The sequence below is a fragment of the Eschrichtius robustus genome, chromosome 5 (assembly GCF_028021215.1).
Source record: "Eschrichtius robustus isolate mEscRob2 chromosome 5, mEscRob2.pri, whole genome shotgun sequence".
Lineage (NCBI taxonomy): Eukaryota > Metazoa > Chordata > Mammalia > Artiodactyla > Eschrichtiidae > Eschrichtius > Eschrichtius robustus.
In genome coordinates, this window is record NC_090828.1 from 39,209,150 (window position 1) to 39,221,872 (window position 12,723).

Here is a 12,723-nt window from a genome sequence, read left to right on the forward strand (position 1 = left end):
CTTAACATAAGGTCCTCTTGTTTGAATTTTTAAATCTTTTCTGACATATTAGACTGTCTCCCGCTACTGCCAGTTATGAGTCATTAGACAGTCCTGGTCTGTTTTCATCACATGTTATCTAGGCCACAAGTTCTTGCTGGTCATTGGTGAACCTCCTCCAGGGAGTATGGTTCTATGGGCAACCCCAGGCCAATTCTGTCCTTCTAAGAAAGACTTTGTGTTTCAGGAATGGGCTTGAGTAGGATGACCCTGGTGACCTCCTAAAATGTGGGGTTACTCTATAGGGTCTCTTCCCCAGCTGATTTGGGTAATCCAAAGGTCTTTGAGGATTCAGAGGCCGTCCACAGAATTTTTTTCTGAACCAGTGGTCAGGACTTCCCTACACTGATTATAACTGCATAAAGTTACCTAGAACTGTCTATTCTCCCGGAAGCTTTCAAGATCACTTAGCTCTCAGGGCAACCTTATTCAAACTGATATTCTCAGAAAGGCATTGCAGATCCAGTGAAGCCAGCTTTATTTCCTGACATTTTTGTATCCCTCAGCTTGACCATTTTTAAAAGTTTTAGTCTCTTCACTAACCAGACTTTAGCCAGAACTTATAGCAGCTCGCATAGTATGAAATAACAAGTGGTGACTCTAAGATGAGTTATGGGACATTCATCAAATATTTAATTTACTTAACAGCCTATTGAAAAAATAACCTTACAATTATTTAATGTAGCAGATAGCATTCAAATTTTAGAAATATTTCTGGTCTCCTTTTATTTCCTCTAACTTTCATTTCATTTGTAGAATATGTATGACGTTTTAAATATGGCACAACTGAATGTGTGCTCTTAAGTTTCATCCCCAGTTAAACTTAAGTCAGTGCATCTCATATGTGTGTATAGAAGATTCACTTTTCTCTCATGAAGGAACATACTGGTTTTCTTTTTTAATACACTATTTACTAAGGGTTTCTCTCAAGACATTGTGTGAAATGCTAGCTGCCAAGCCACATAGAAAAAGGTGGTGAAGGTGCACATGTTAGGATCAAAACATTTCCCAGGAAAAGTCATTTTAGGTGTATAAGGTGGTAGTAAAAGTTTGGCTTCATTTTGCAGCCTGTTAGGAGACCTTCTGCTGGAACTAGTCATAATCCACTTGTCCTCACTTACCTAAGCAATCATAGTGTGAATAACTTTTTTGTTTTACCAAATAGTTTCTGTTTAGAGCTTCCTGTGTGATTATTGAAGAACAAATTGTCGTTGAGCTGCTTGTTCTTATCAAGATATATGAATCTTTTCCCCTTCTGTCCCTCTCTTCTCCCTCTCTCTTTCCCTCCCTGCTTCCTCCTCTCTTTCTTTCTTTAAAGATCTTCGGGCAGTTGGGCTAAAGAAAGGGATGTTCTTCAATCCTGACCCTTATCTTAAGATGTCGATTCAGCCAGGGAAGAAGAGCAGTTTCCCCACCTGTGCCCACCATGGGCAGGAGAGGAGGTCTACTATCATCAGTAACACCACAAATCCAATTTGGCACCGAGAGGTAAGATGATCGTAAGTGGCCTTCTACTTGACAGTTAGGAAGTTGGCCAACTCCATCTCTTTCCATTGGACTCTGTATCATTGAGCTGCTTATGGGTGTGGGCAAGATGGTTGAGGTGTCTAGAGGTTCTGTTAGAAAAAGGTACAATGAAAATGAGATATTCCCTTCTAACCAGGGCTGGGTCTAGGGTATATCAAGTGAGGCACTTCCTTCAGGTGCATGATTTATAGGGTCCAAAAGACTCGATGATCAAAATTAATATTTCAATGCAATATTTAAAAAAAAATCAAAATCAAGGCAAAAATTCATGATGAACAAAATATCAAAATTCTGTAAGGGCAGCATCAGTAACAGTGCCTTGCCAAGCCATATGGCAGCCTGAGGCAGAAGGAAAAGTCAATAATACTGATCCCATTTTTATTTAAAATTTTGATATTTTGTTCTAGCATATACTCAGTACAGATTAAAGGAATTTCTCTCCTTACTGTCTGGCAAATGGTTTTTGGATTTCCATTATAGATTTTGGTTACTTACATGAGCCATTCAAGGAGTCGTCATCCTGAGGCAAGGCAGATTGTGTTGATGGTATTTCAGACTCTCTCACAGTTACAATATGTTACCAGTCATCATAGTGCATCATATCAGTGAAATCAAGCCCGGGGTTTTCCCACTGGAACTATTTAAAGTCAAAGAATGAACAGAGACGTTGCTTCTTTTCTAGGGAGCAAAGTGTGAGTTCTCCCACCATTTCTCAGGGAACCAAGACACATTTCATATACTAGCATTAATGAGTGCATCTAGACAAACCTGTATTGGCATGGGAGTTGCACAATTAATTAAATCACTCCCTAAATGTTTAATGACAATAATATGTTCTAACAATGTTGAACAAGTATTTCATTGGATAGGGAGATACTTCAGGGGATCTAAAACCAATTGGAGAAAAGATGTGGCTATCTGAGACTTGCCAGTGAAGCAGGATGTTTCTCCTGGGCAGTTTTTATGGTTATTTAAGTGGATAAATACTACATGTTTTCTTATTCCTGGTTTGAAAAACTACTTACTGTCCTCAAATAGTGAATAACTCTTAAAGGCATACCACTTAATTTAACACATTAGAAGCCTAGAAGACATAAAACGTTATCTCAAGATGAGCACTTAGAAGGCACATAGTGGATATAGTAATGATACTAGCAATAACTTTATTTCCCTAACATTCTTTTTTTAAATTTTTTAATTTAATTGTATTTATTTTTTTATACAGCAGGTTCTTATTAGTCATCAATTTTATACACATCAGTGTATACATGTCAATCTCAATTGCCCAATTCAGCACACCACCATCCCCACCCCCCGCGGCTTTCCCCCCTTGGTGTCCATACGTTTGTTCTCTACATCTGTGTCTCAACGTCTGCCCTGTAAACCGGTTCATCTGTACCATTTTTCTAGGTTCCACATACATGCGTTAATATACAATATTTGGTTTTCTCTTTCTGACTTACTTCACTCTATATGACAGTCTCTAGATCCATCCACGTCTCAACAAATGACTCAATTTCGTTCCTTTTTATGGCTGAGTAATATTCCATTGTATATATGTACCACAACTTCTTTATCCATTCGTCTGTCGATGGGCATTTAGGTCGCTTCCATGACCTGGCTATTGTAAATAGTGCTGCAATGAACATTGGGGTGCATGTGTCTTTTTGAATTACAGTTTTCTCAGGGTATATGCCCAGTAGTGGGATTGCTGGATCATATGGTAATTCTATTTTTAGGTTTTTAAGGAACCTCCATACTGTTCTCCATAGTGGCTGTATCAATTTACATGCCCACCAACAGTGCAAGAGGGTTCCCTTTTCTCCACACCCTCTCCAGCATTTGTTGTTTGTAGATTTTCTGATGATGCCCATTCTAACTGGTGTGAGGTGATACCTCATTGTAGTTTTGATTTGCATTTCTCTAATAATTAGTGATGTTGAGCATCTTTTCATGTGCTTCTTGGCCATCTGTATGTCTTCTTTGGAGAAACGTCTATTAAGGTCTTTTGCCCATTTTTGGATTGGGTTGTTTGTTTCTTTAATATTGAGCTGAATGAGCTGTTTATATATTTTGGAGATTAATCCTTTGTCCGTTGATTCGTTTGCAAATATTTTCTCCCATTCTGAGGGTTGTCTTTTCGTCTTGTTTATGGTTTCCTTTGCTGTGCAAAAGCTTTTAAGTTTCATTAGGTCCCATTTGTTTATTTTTGTTTTTATTTCCTTTACTCTAGGAGGTGGATCAAAAAAGATCTTGCTGTGATTTATGTCAAAGAGTGTTCTTCCTATGTTTTCCTCTAAGAGTTTTATAGTGTCCGGTCTTACATTTAGGTCTCTAATCCATTTTGAGTTTATTTTTGTGTATGGTGTTAGGGAGTGTTCTAATTTCATTCTTTTACATGTAGCTGTCCAGTTTTCCCAGCGCCACTTATTGAAGAGACTGTCTTTTCTCCATTGTATATCCTTGCCTCCTTTGTCATAGATTAGTTGACCATAGGTGCGTGGGTGTATCTCTGGGCTTTCTATCTTGTTCCATTGATCTATATTTCTGTTTTTGTGCCAGTACCATATTGTCTTGATGACTGTAGCTTTGTAGTATAGTCTGAAGTCAGGGAGTCTGATTCCTCCAGCTCCGTCTTTTTCCCTCAAGACTGCTTTGGCTATTCGGGGTCTTTTGTGTCTCCATACAAATTTTAAGATTTTTGTTGTAGTTCTATAAAAAATGCCATTGGTAATTTGATAAGGATTGCATTGAATCTGTAGATTGCTTTGGGTAGTAACTTTATTTCCCTAACATTTAATATTTACAAAGTTTTTAACCATGTTACCAGTACAAGCCTGATAAGGGGGGTGTAAGGGATGAGATTATCATCTCTCCATTTGTGTGATTAAGAAACAGAAGCTTAAAATGTTTATGTAACTAGCTATTCAGAGGCTAGTAGTGCTTAAACTCTGCTCTCTTATTCTAAGCAAGTGCTTTTTCCATTAAGAAGATGACTAAACTTTACGGCCCTTTGGTGAAATTAAATTGTTATGACTAAATAAATTTCGTGACCCCTAAGTGTAAAGCTGGCTGGCACTATTCACATCACTGTGGTTGCCTGGATACTGCCAGGGGAGGAGAGAAATGGTTCAGGTTAGATTCCTGGCTCCATCACTTACTTTTCCTGAAAGCCTCATCATTAAAAAGAAAATTTTATCTTTGTAATATATGTGAAAGTCTTTGTAAATGAGTAAAGCTCTTTATTTTTATTTTATATCCTTATTAATATCCAATCCAGTTTTCTCCAATGGCATTCTTAAAACAACACATCTTATCTTAACCTCATACTTTTATTTTTCTGTCCCAGAAGAAATGTCCCTGTGTGCCTTTTAAATTAAGTAACTTGCATTTAAGCATTGTTTTATTTTAATATAAACCAGGGAAGCCATAATATCCTTTAGATGTTCCTACTTTAACCACTAAGTGAAGGAGTATTTTAACCTGTGGTGTGCAACTTCAAAAATACCATGGGATCAGGAATTAAAATTGCTGTTAATCAAATGTATCAGTTAAGTCTAAGCCACTCTATAACAAGGTATTAAGTATTAAAGAATTAAAATGCGTTAAATATAGTGAGCACTAAAATTGTATTGTGCATAGTTTAATATTTGATAGCGTCTCCTAAAACTGTTGAACCAGGAAGGGTTGGATGATTGAAGGGGCTTCCTTTGTCATACAGGTCCTAGCTGTTGCTTTTTAGTCTTTGTGAATGTTAATGATTCTGAGTGAATAAAGGATTGACAATAGCTGCAGATTTTTCTAGCAATGTGGACTCTGTGTGTCGTTAGGATTTAAGAGATACTATTTTCTATACTAATAAACTGATATACATAATTTCATATTTATCTATTTTTTTGACTCAACATGTTATGTTTTGTTTTCAGAAATATTCCTTTTTTGCACTCCTTACTGATGTCTTAGAGATTGAAATTAAAGACAAATTTGCCAAGAGCCGTCCTATCATCAAGCGTTTTCTGGGGAAACTAACCATTCCAGTCCAGAGGCTTTTGGAGCGGCAAGCCATCGGGTAATCAGCCCTCACACGTAGGGGTCTTGTTGGGATTAGTTCCTACTGAAGCAACTGAAATGATACTTTGAAGTCCGAGGACTTTTCTTACTGATAAGAAGTGGTAACATAATTCTTTTAAAAATGAAAGTGCTCATATACTCATTGAAATGTTCAGGGCAGAAAGCACTTTATTTTAATTATATACCTTTTTTGGGTTATCTATCTTTTCCAAGATGTACCTACCATTATTACCATTTCAGTGTCAAATATCATAGTGCTCAGTTGTTTTTGAGCATATTGAAATCTTGCTATAAAAAGCTCTCCCTAGAGCAAGATCTGAGTGTCAGTTTGACACCTCCTGATCCTGATTAACCCCATCCAGAGAATATGTTATTCCTGAGACACCAAAACCACCTTATTTTAGGGCCCTTTAAAACAAAGCCTAGACTCTGAGAAGGTGTTATAGTGGAACTCTAAGACGTATACGTTCATTCAGACAACTAGAAATTACTTGTTGAGAGAATTTTAAAATGTGATTTGACGTCTGTTTTCTTTCTGTGAACTTTTTGTAAGCTGTGAATCAAGTAGTTAAGAAATCGTAACGTGCCTCCATCCCTTATTATAAATGGTGTATATATTTTCACATGGTAAGCGCCAGCAAACCCAGTAACACTGGTGCTGTCAGGTGGCACTGGGGGGCATCTTTTTCATTTTAGGAGAACATTATGAACATGTGATAATAGTAGTGGTAGTAGCAGCAGTATCAGTGATAACAGTAGTTGTAGTAGTGGTAGCAGCTGTAGTAAACCAAAGTAAACAAAAAAGATGATGAGACCCTATTCTATGTCAGGAGCTAAGTAAATTACACTCATTAGCTCATGTCATCTTCTTAACAACTCTGAGAGGTGAATAATGTGATTATACCCATGTTGGAGATGAGAAATCTGAGGCTGGCAAGCCAGGGGTGGAGCTGGGATTTGAGCAGATCGGTCAGCTCCAGAAACCCAGCTTCTCTGCAACACTTTAAGGATTAGCAGTGATGTAGTACTAGTCTAGCTAACTGAGGAAGGTTGCTCATTCCTATTCACCTTGCAGCTAATTAACTGTTCGATTCTGGCAAGTCACAATTTCTTCAGGCATTAGCTTCCTCATCTGAAAAATAAAGTCTTTAGACCAATGATCTCTAAGACCCCTTCAAAACCTGAAATTAAGAGATTCTAATGGATTCTCATTCTCTGGCCATCAGAGGCAATGGTTGAGCCAGACCACGTGAAGTAGAAATATTATGCTGAAATTCTAGCAGCCTGGTTTAATTTGATAAAACTGGGAAATCACAGTTATTTTTAAGGATAGCAATTATTGCTTCTAGTAGAGATAATATTATTCGGGAAGTTTTAAAAAATTATTTTTAGGATAGAAAATGAAAAATTATGAAGAGTGAGAATTAACTCTCATTGGAAATATACCTAGAATTTAGTTTATATAAGTATAATCATATAATTTATATAATATCTGTGACCCTTGGCAGAGTGTCAATTTATGTATACCAGTGAGAATGATCAAGGAAAAATAAAACCTTATCAGTGCCTGAAACTCCTGTTAACTTGCTGGCTTTTCATTCAGTCTTTTAAAGAACTGGCCACATAGAGTACTGCCTGTCATAGATTCCATATGTACTGGAAGGAAGTCCAGCATGAATTCGTAAAATACCAGAATTATGAAATGTTTCTACATAAGCATATTAAAAGCATTGCCTGATACGTAGGAATTTGCTTTATTAAATAAATATGATACTACATATTAGTGTATTGGCTATTAGCATCTAAATATATTTTTGATCTGATTATTACTTTCTATCAAGTAATTGATACGTCTTGAAAAATGCTGAGTTTTCTTATGTGTTTTGTAGACTGCAACTCTCTGAAGTAGCTGAGGTTTTTACATGGTGAGGTTTTATAGGATGAGCTAGAAGTTCTCACTCATTACCTATTTTAAGAGCATTGGTTTGAATGTGACATTTTTCAGAGAGTGGCTTGCATTCTGTCCAAAAGGCACATCACTTTCCCATGCTTTGTCATTTGCTGTGATTACACTAGTGAGAGAATGTCTCAGTCAGACAGTGAGAGTTCTTTGGCACTTATTCTTTATAATTATATATCATAATAATATATAATATAGGGTACACAGTTATCTATCATGGCAAGAGGCAGGATGAATCAGATGAGACTGAGTAAGAACAAGAAAGAGGTGAATCCCTTGACAGGCACTCAACAAGGATGAAACCCCCTTGACTTGGAATCTCCAAATAGGGAGGCTTTCCTGTACTGATAGATTGAATAGTTGAGCATCTTGTCAGTTTGGGTAAAAAATAGCACTAACACCGGTTAAAATTCTTTTTTCCAAGTAAAGAGCCTCATTTGTTAAATTTATGCAACAAATGTGTTGGTGTGTATACATATAGTGTCTACTAAATGTTAAGCACTGTGTTGGGTATTTGGGATATGATAGTGAGCAAAAGGATGGATGCCATTCTTAGAACCCCTACTAAACATTTACTTCCTAGCTAAAATGCATCACATTTATAAGTTTTTATCATCAACACCAGCACTTTACTTTTACTGGCCAAAGAGGAGGAGAGGAGAGTCAATTTAATTTTAACAAAGAAATGAAGATTTTTATTATTCCAGGACTGAATGTCCAAAGACGTGGGTGAGGAACCGTAATGTTGAGAGTAGGTCCCAGTAGTTCGCTGCTGGGTTCATGCGTTAGTGGACAAAGGTGGAGCATCTCTGCGTGTCAGGCACTGTCTAAATGCTGGAAGACAGTGGTAAGAGAAAAAGACATCCCTGCTGTCATTCTGGTCATTATAGAATCATTCAAACACTCTAATGTAAAAGCATTTAACGTACCTGTAATGTCTAATAGTTAAAAATGCCAATATATCCCTTTACAGAAAAAAATTTTTTTTTAAATACCAGATTAAGTAGACAAAGCATTATGATAATGATTGCATTGAGAAGAGCCATGAGTAAACATCATTAAAATGCATGCCACTGAAAGCAGCCAAGAATCACTGAAAGTGTGCATAAAATGAGATCTGATCTGGGGACTGCAGAGCAGGGGCTTCTGTGTCAGAGGCATCTGTGTTCTAGTCCTGGTTCTGTCACTTAATTGTTGCCTGGCCTTGGGCAAGTTACTTACCCTCCCTATGCCTTAGAAAACAGGGCCACCACCTGCCTCCCAGGGAAGATTGAAGGAGATGATGCATGCAAAGCCCTTATCAGAGTGTAAGCACTCAATTGGGGGAAACAAAGCTTCTTAAAAGCATCAATCAAAAAATTATTACAACATTTCTAGGGAAGAAAAGGAAAGAAGTAAAGGAAATGATCTGATTGTTTTAAGAAAATCTTGCTATGAACTCAAAGAAATTCATAAGAGCTGAACTGGGATTTTACATTAGCATGTAAATGTGTACAAGCTAATGTAAAATCCCAGATAACATCTATTTATAATTGTACTGATGAGGTAGAGAAGAACAAGCAAAATAGTTATGGAGATTAATAATCAGTAGCTGACCAGAGGCTCTGAAGTGTACAGTGGTGCAAGTATTAGGTAGAGGCCTTGTGTTTTCCTCCTGAAGTTGCCATTAGAGGGCAGTGTGAGAGCAGAGATAGTGTGATTTGGTACTATCCCTCTGATTATTTTCCTTAATTAAGAATAAATCAGATTCTGAACAAAAGTTGCTCGCATACAGAGAAATGATGTGATTGTATTTGACTTTGATAAATAAACACGGAATTGAAAAAGATCAACCACTCCATCCTCGAGGAGGCTGGTAGCCTGAGCCTGGGGCCAAGGTGGGGCAGGAGCTGGGCCCAGTTGTGGTCCCCTCCAGCGCACCTCCAAGTGTGGCAGCGAGACTCCGACGGTTAGTGCAGTTCTCCAACTGTCCCATCAGTATGGCTCTCACAAGCTGCCTGGAGTATCAGTGATAGGCTCCCCAATAGTGAGGGCCAACAGTGAGCCCCTTACTTTACAGGTGAAGAAGGGGAGGTGCAGCAGCCCCCTGCCTCTCACACAGCTGGAGCAGCTGTCAGAGCCCGGCCTGTTCTCACGCTGCTCTCTCCTAACTCCCTGCTCCTGTTCTTCAGGATACAACAGCACTGTGCCCTCCATGTGATAACCCTTACCTGTGCGCCTCTCTCTCTCTTTTGTTTTTTTTCTTTTGCTTGGCCGGCCGTGCAGCGTGCAGGATGCGGGATCTTAGTTCCCCAACCAGGGATGGAACCTGTGTACCCTGCAGTAGAAGCACGGATTCCTAACCACTGGACCACCAGGGAATTCCCTGTGCCTGTCTTTTTAGAACCTAACTCCTATCATGCTAAATGCTAAGGAACCAGACCTTCTATACATTTACACTTGAGTCAGAAAACACCCAAAATTTTAGGCCTTTCTCAGCTCCTTGATGGGTTTTAAAATGCCCTTTCTCTGGTCACTCTTAACAGTGAGAGAGCAAATAAGTGCCCTTTAAAAAAATCATAACAATATTGTACAGTATTGCATTTTCAGCCTTTACTGATACTTTTCCTTGTGACAAGATTCCCTTTTATCCCTGGGTTTATAAGTATTCATTTGTACAAATGAACAAAATTACACTGACTCTTAACATGCCTTTGACCTTTTATTTTCTTGTGAGTGTGAAAGTTTCAAGAGAAATATGTGGGGTTTAGGGGGTGGCCTATGGGAAGAAGATGAAGGCTGACACCAGAGTAGTAAGGATGAAAGAACCATTTCTCCTCTTGCAGTGATCAGATGCTCAGCTACAACCTCGGCAGAAGGCTCCCAGCTGACCATGTGAGTGGGTACCTCCAGTTCAGAGTGGAGGTCACATCTTCTGTGCATGAAGGTGAGATACCTGTATAAATATATTGCTCTAGGAAAAACTTGTTAAATCTTACTCTGTTGTCAGTTTACATTTGAACAGAATTGTTTGTATCCTGTTCTGAACATAAAATAGCTGTCAAATGATTACCTGCTGAAGTTTTCCAAGCAGATTTAAAAGCCTGTTTATCAAAAAATCTCTCTTAGGTTTTACCTGTATTTGGAAACTGGGATGTGGAATTCCCGGCAGTAGTGAACATGTAAACCTCACATGTCAAACTGACCAGCAATATATGTACTCGTTTAGTAGTGAATAGTAACTCTTAGCAAGTTGGTGATACTGTAAAGAGACCTCAGTGGGATGGCTGAATTCTTTGAACTGATTGGTGGCAAAGGAATAGGACATTAAAAGTTCATTCGTTATTACTACTTTGTTTTTATAAATGCTGTTTTCTCCTTCAGATGCTTCTCCAGAAGCTGTTGGCACAATACTTGGAGTCAATACTGTGAATGGAGACCTAGGAAGCCCTTCTGATGAGGAGGACATGCCAGGGGGCCATCATGACAGCCCAGTTTGTTCCAATGGACCAGTTTCTGAGGAAAGTGCTAATGGGACCCCCAAGCATTCTTTCAGGACTAGCTCTACTCTGGAAATAGACTCAGAAGAATTAACCTCTACTTCTTCAAGGACCTCACCTCCCAGAGGACGTCAGGATTCACTCAATGATTATTTAGATGCTATTGAACACAATGGCCATTCCAGGTCGGGTGCAACTACTTGTTCTGAAAGGTCCATGGGAGCCTCTCCGAAACTAAGGAGTAGTTTTCCCACCGACACAAGACTCAATGCAATGCTTCATATCGACTCAGATGAAGAAGACCACGAGTTCCAGCAAGACCTGGGTTATCCATCCTCCTTGGAGGAGGAAGGAGGGTTGATAATGTTTAGCAGGGCATCAAGAACTGATGATGGGAGCCTGACATCTCAGACAAAGCCAGAAGACAACGCGGTGGAGAATGAGGAAGGCTCCATCAATGAAGCTGCCTCCTTCGAGGATAAGCCAGAAAATCTTGCAGAGCTTGCGGAGAGCTCCTTACCCTCAGGCCCGGTCCCCGATGAAAGTGAGAATGCTCTAGAGCCTCAACCAAGCGCTGACCAGGGGAGCACTGAACCGTGTGGCTCTCAGGAGGTAGATCAGCCCACGAGTGGGGCAGACACGGGCACTTCCGACGCGTCAGGGGGAAGCCGGAGAGCCATCAGTGAGACGGAGTCCCTTGATCAGGGGTCTGAGCCTTCCCAGGTGTCCTCGGAAACAGAACCCAGTGACCCTGCCAGGACAGAGAGCGTGAGCGAGGCCAGCACCAGGCCCGAGGGCGAGAGTGACCTGGAAGGGGCCGACAGCTCCTGCAATGAGAGCGTTACCACGCAGCTGTCCTCGGTGGAGACGCGGTGCTCGTCGCTTGAGAGCGCGCGGTTTCCCGAAACCCCAGCCTTTTCTTCTCAGGAGGAGGAAGATGGAGCCTGTGCAGCAGAGCCCACCAGCAGTGGCCCCGCTGAAGCGTCACAGGGTCCCGTATGCACTCCTGGTTCTCTACCTGTAGTGCAGGTGCCCAGTGGAGAGGAGGAAGGGCCAGGGGCAGGATCGGCCACTTCACCTGACCAGGAGGAGGCGGGCGAGGTCTGGCAGCGGAGGGGGAGCCTGGAGGGAGCTGCCGCTGCTGCTGAGAGCCCGCCCCAAGAAGAGCGTGACGCGGGGCATGCCCAAGGCGCTTGTGAGGGGGCCGCTGCCCAGGAGGAGGGCGCCACCGGAGGTAGGATGTACAAGACAACGTGGCTCGTGGCTCAGGCGTACCCGCTCAGAGAGGAGTCTTGTGCTTTTGTCCCTCAGTGGAAATTGTACTGCAGGGCAAATATTAGCTGAATTCTTCTCCTTGGGGTTCAACAGCTTTTTTTTTCTTTTTAACATCTTTATTGGGGTATAATTGCTTTACAATACTGTGTTAGTTTCTGCTGTATAACAAAGTGAATCAGCTATACGTATACATGTATCCCCATATCTCCTCCCTCTTGCGTCTCCCTCCCGCCCTCCCTATGGATCTTCTTTTGGTGGAATAAGAGGCCTGTCAAATAACAGTCTTCAAACTTAGATAATGAACCTCAAGGCTCTGCATCAGTGCGGGCACCTGCTCTCCCTAGAAAGGTGGCCCGGTGGGTGGGGGCACCC

General features: G+C 40.5%; 1 protein-coding gene across 3 annotated transcripts in view; it reads left to right on the top strand.

The window, feature by feature from the left end:
• HECW2 (HECT, C2 and WW domain containing E3 ubiquitin protein ligase 2) overlaps window positions 1-12,723 on the top strand; it is a 407,924-nt gene that overhangs the window by 261,622 nt on the left and 133,579 nt on the right. For all 3 annotated transcript variants that reach the window (XM_068544743.1, XM_068544742.1, XM_068544744.1), the window contains exons 6-9: window positions 1,358-1,527; window positions 5,493-5,635; window positions 10,423-10,523; window positions 10,961-12,310. In XM_068544743.1, coding sequence (XP_068400844.1) covers window positions 1,358-1,527; window positions 5,493-5,635; window positions 10,423-10,523; window positions 10,961-12,310 — 1,764 coding nt within the window. The remainder of the gene's footprint in view (window positions 1-1,357; window positions 1,528-5,492; window positions 5,636-10,422; window positions 10,524-10,960; window positions 12,311-12,723) is intronic.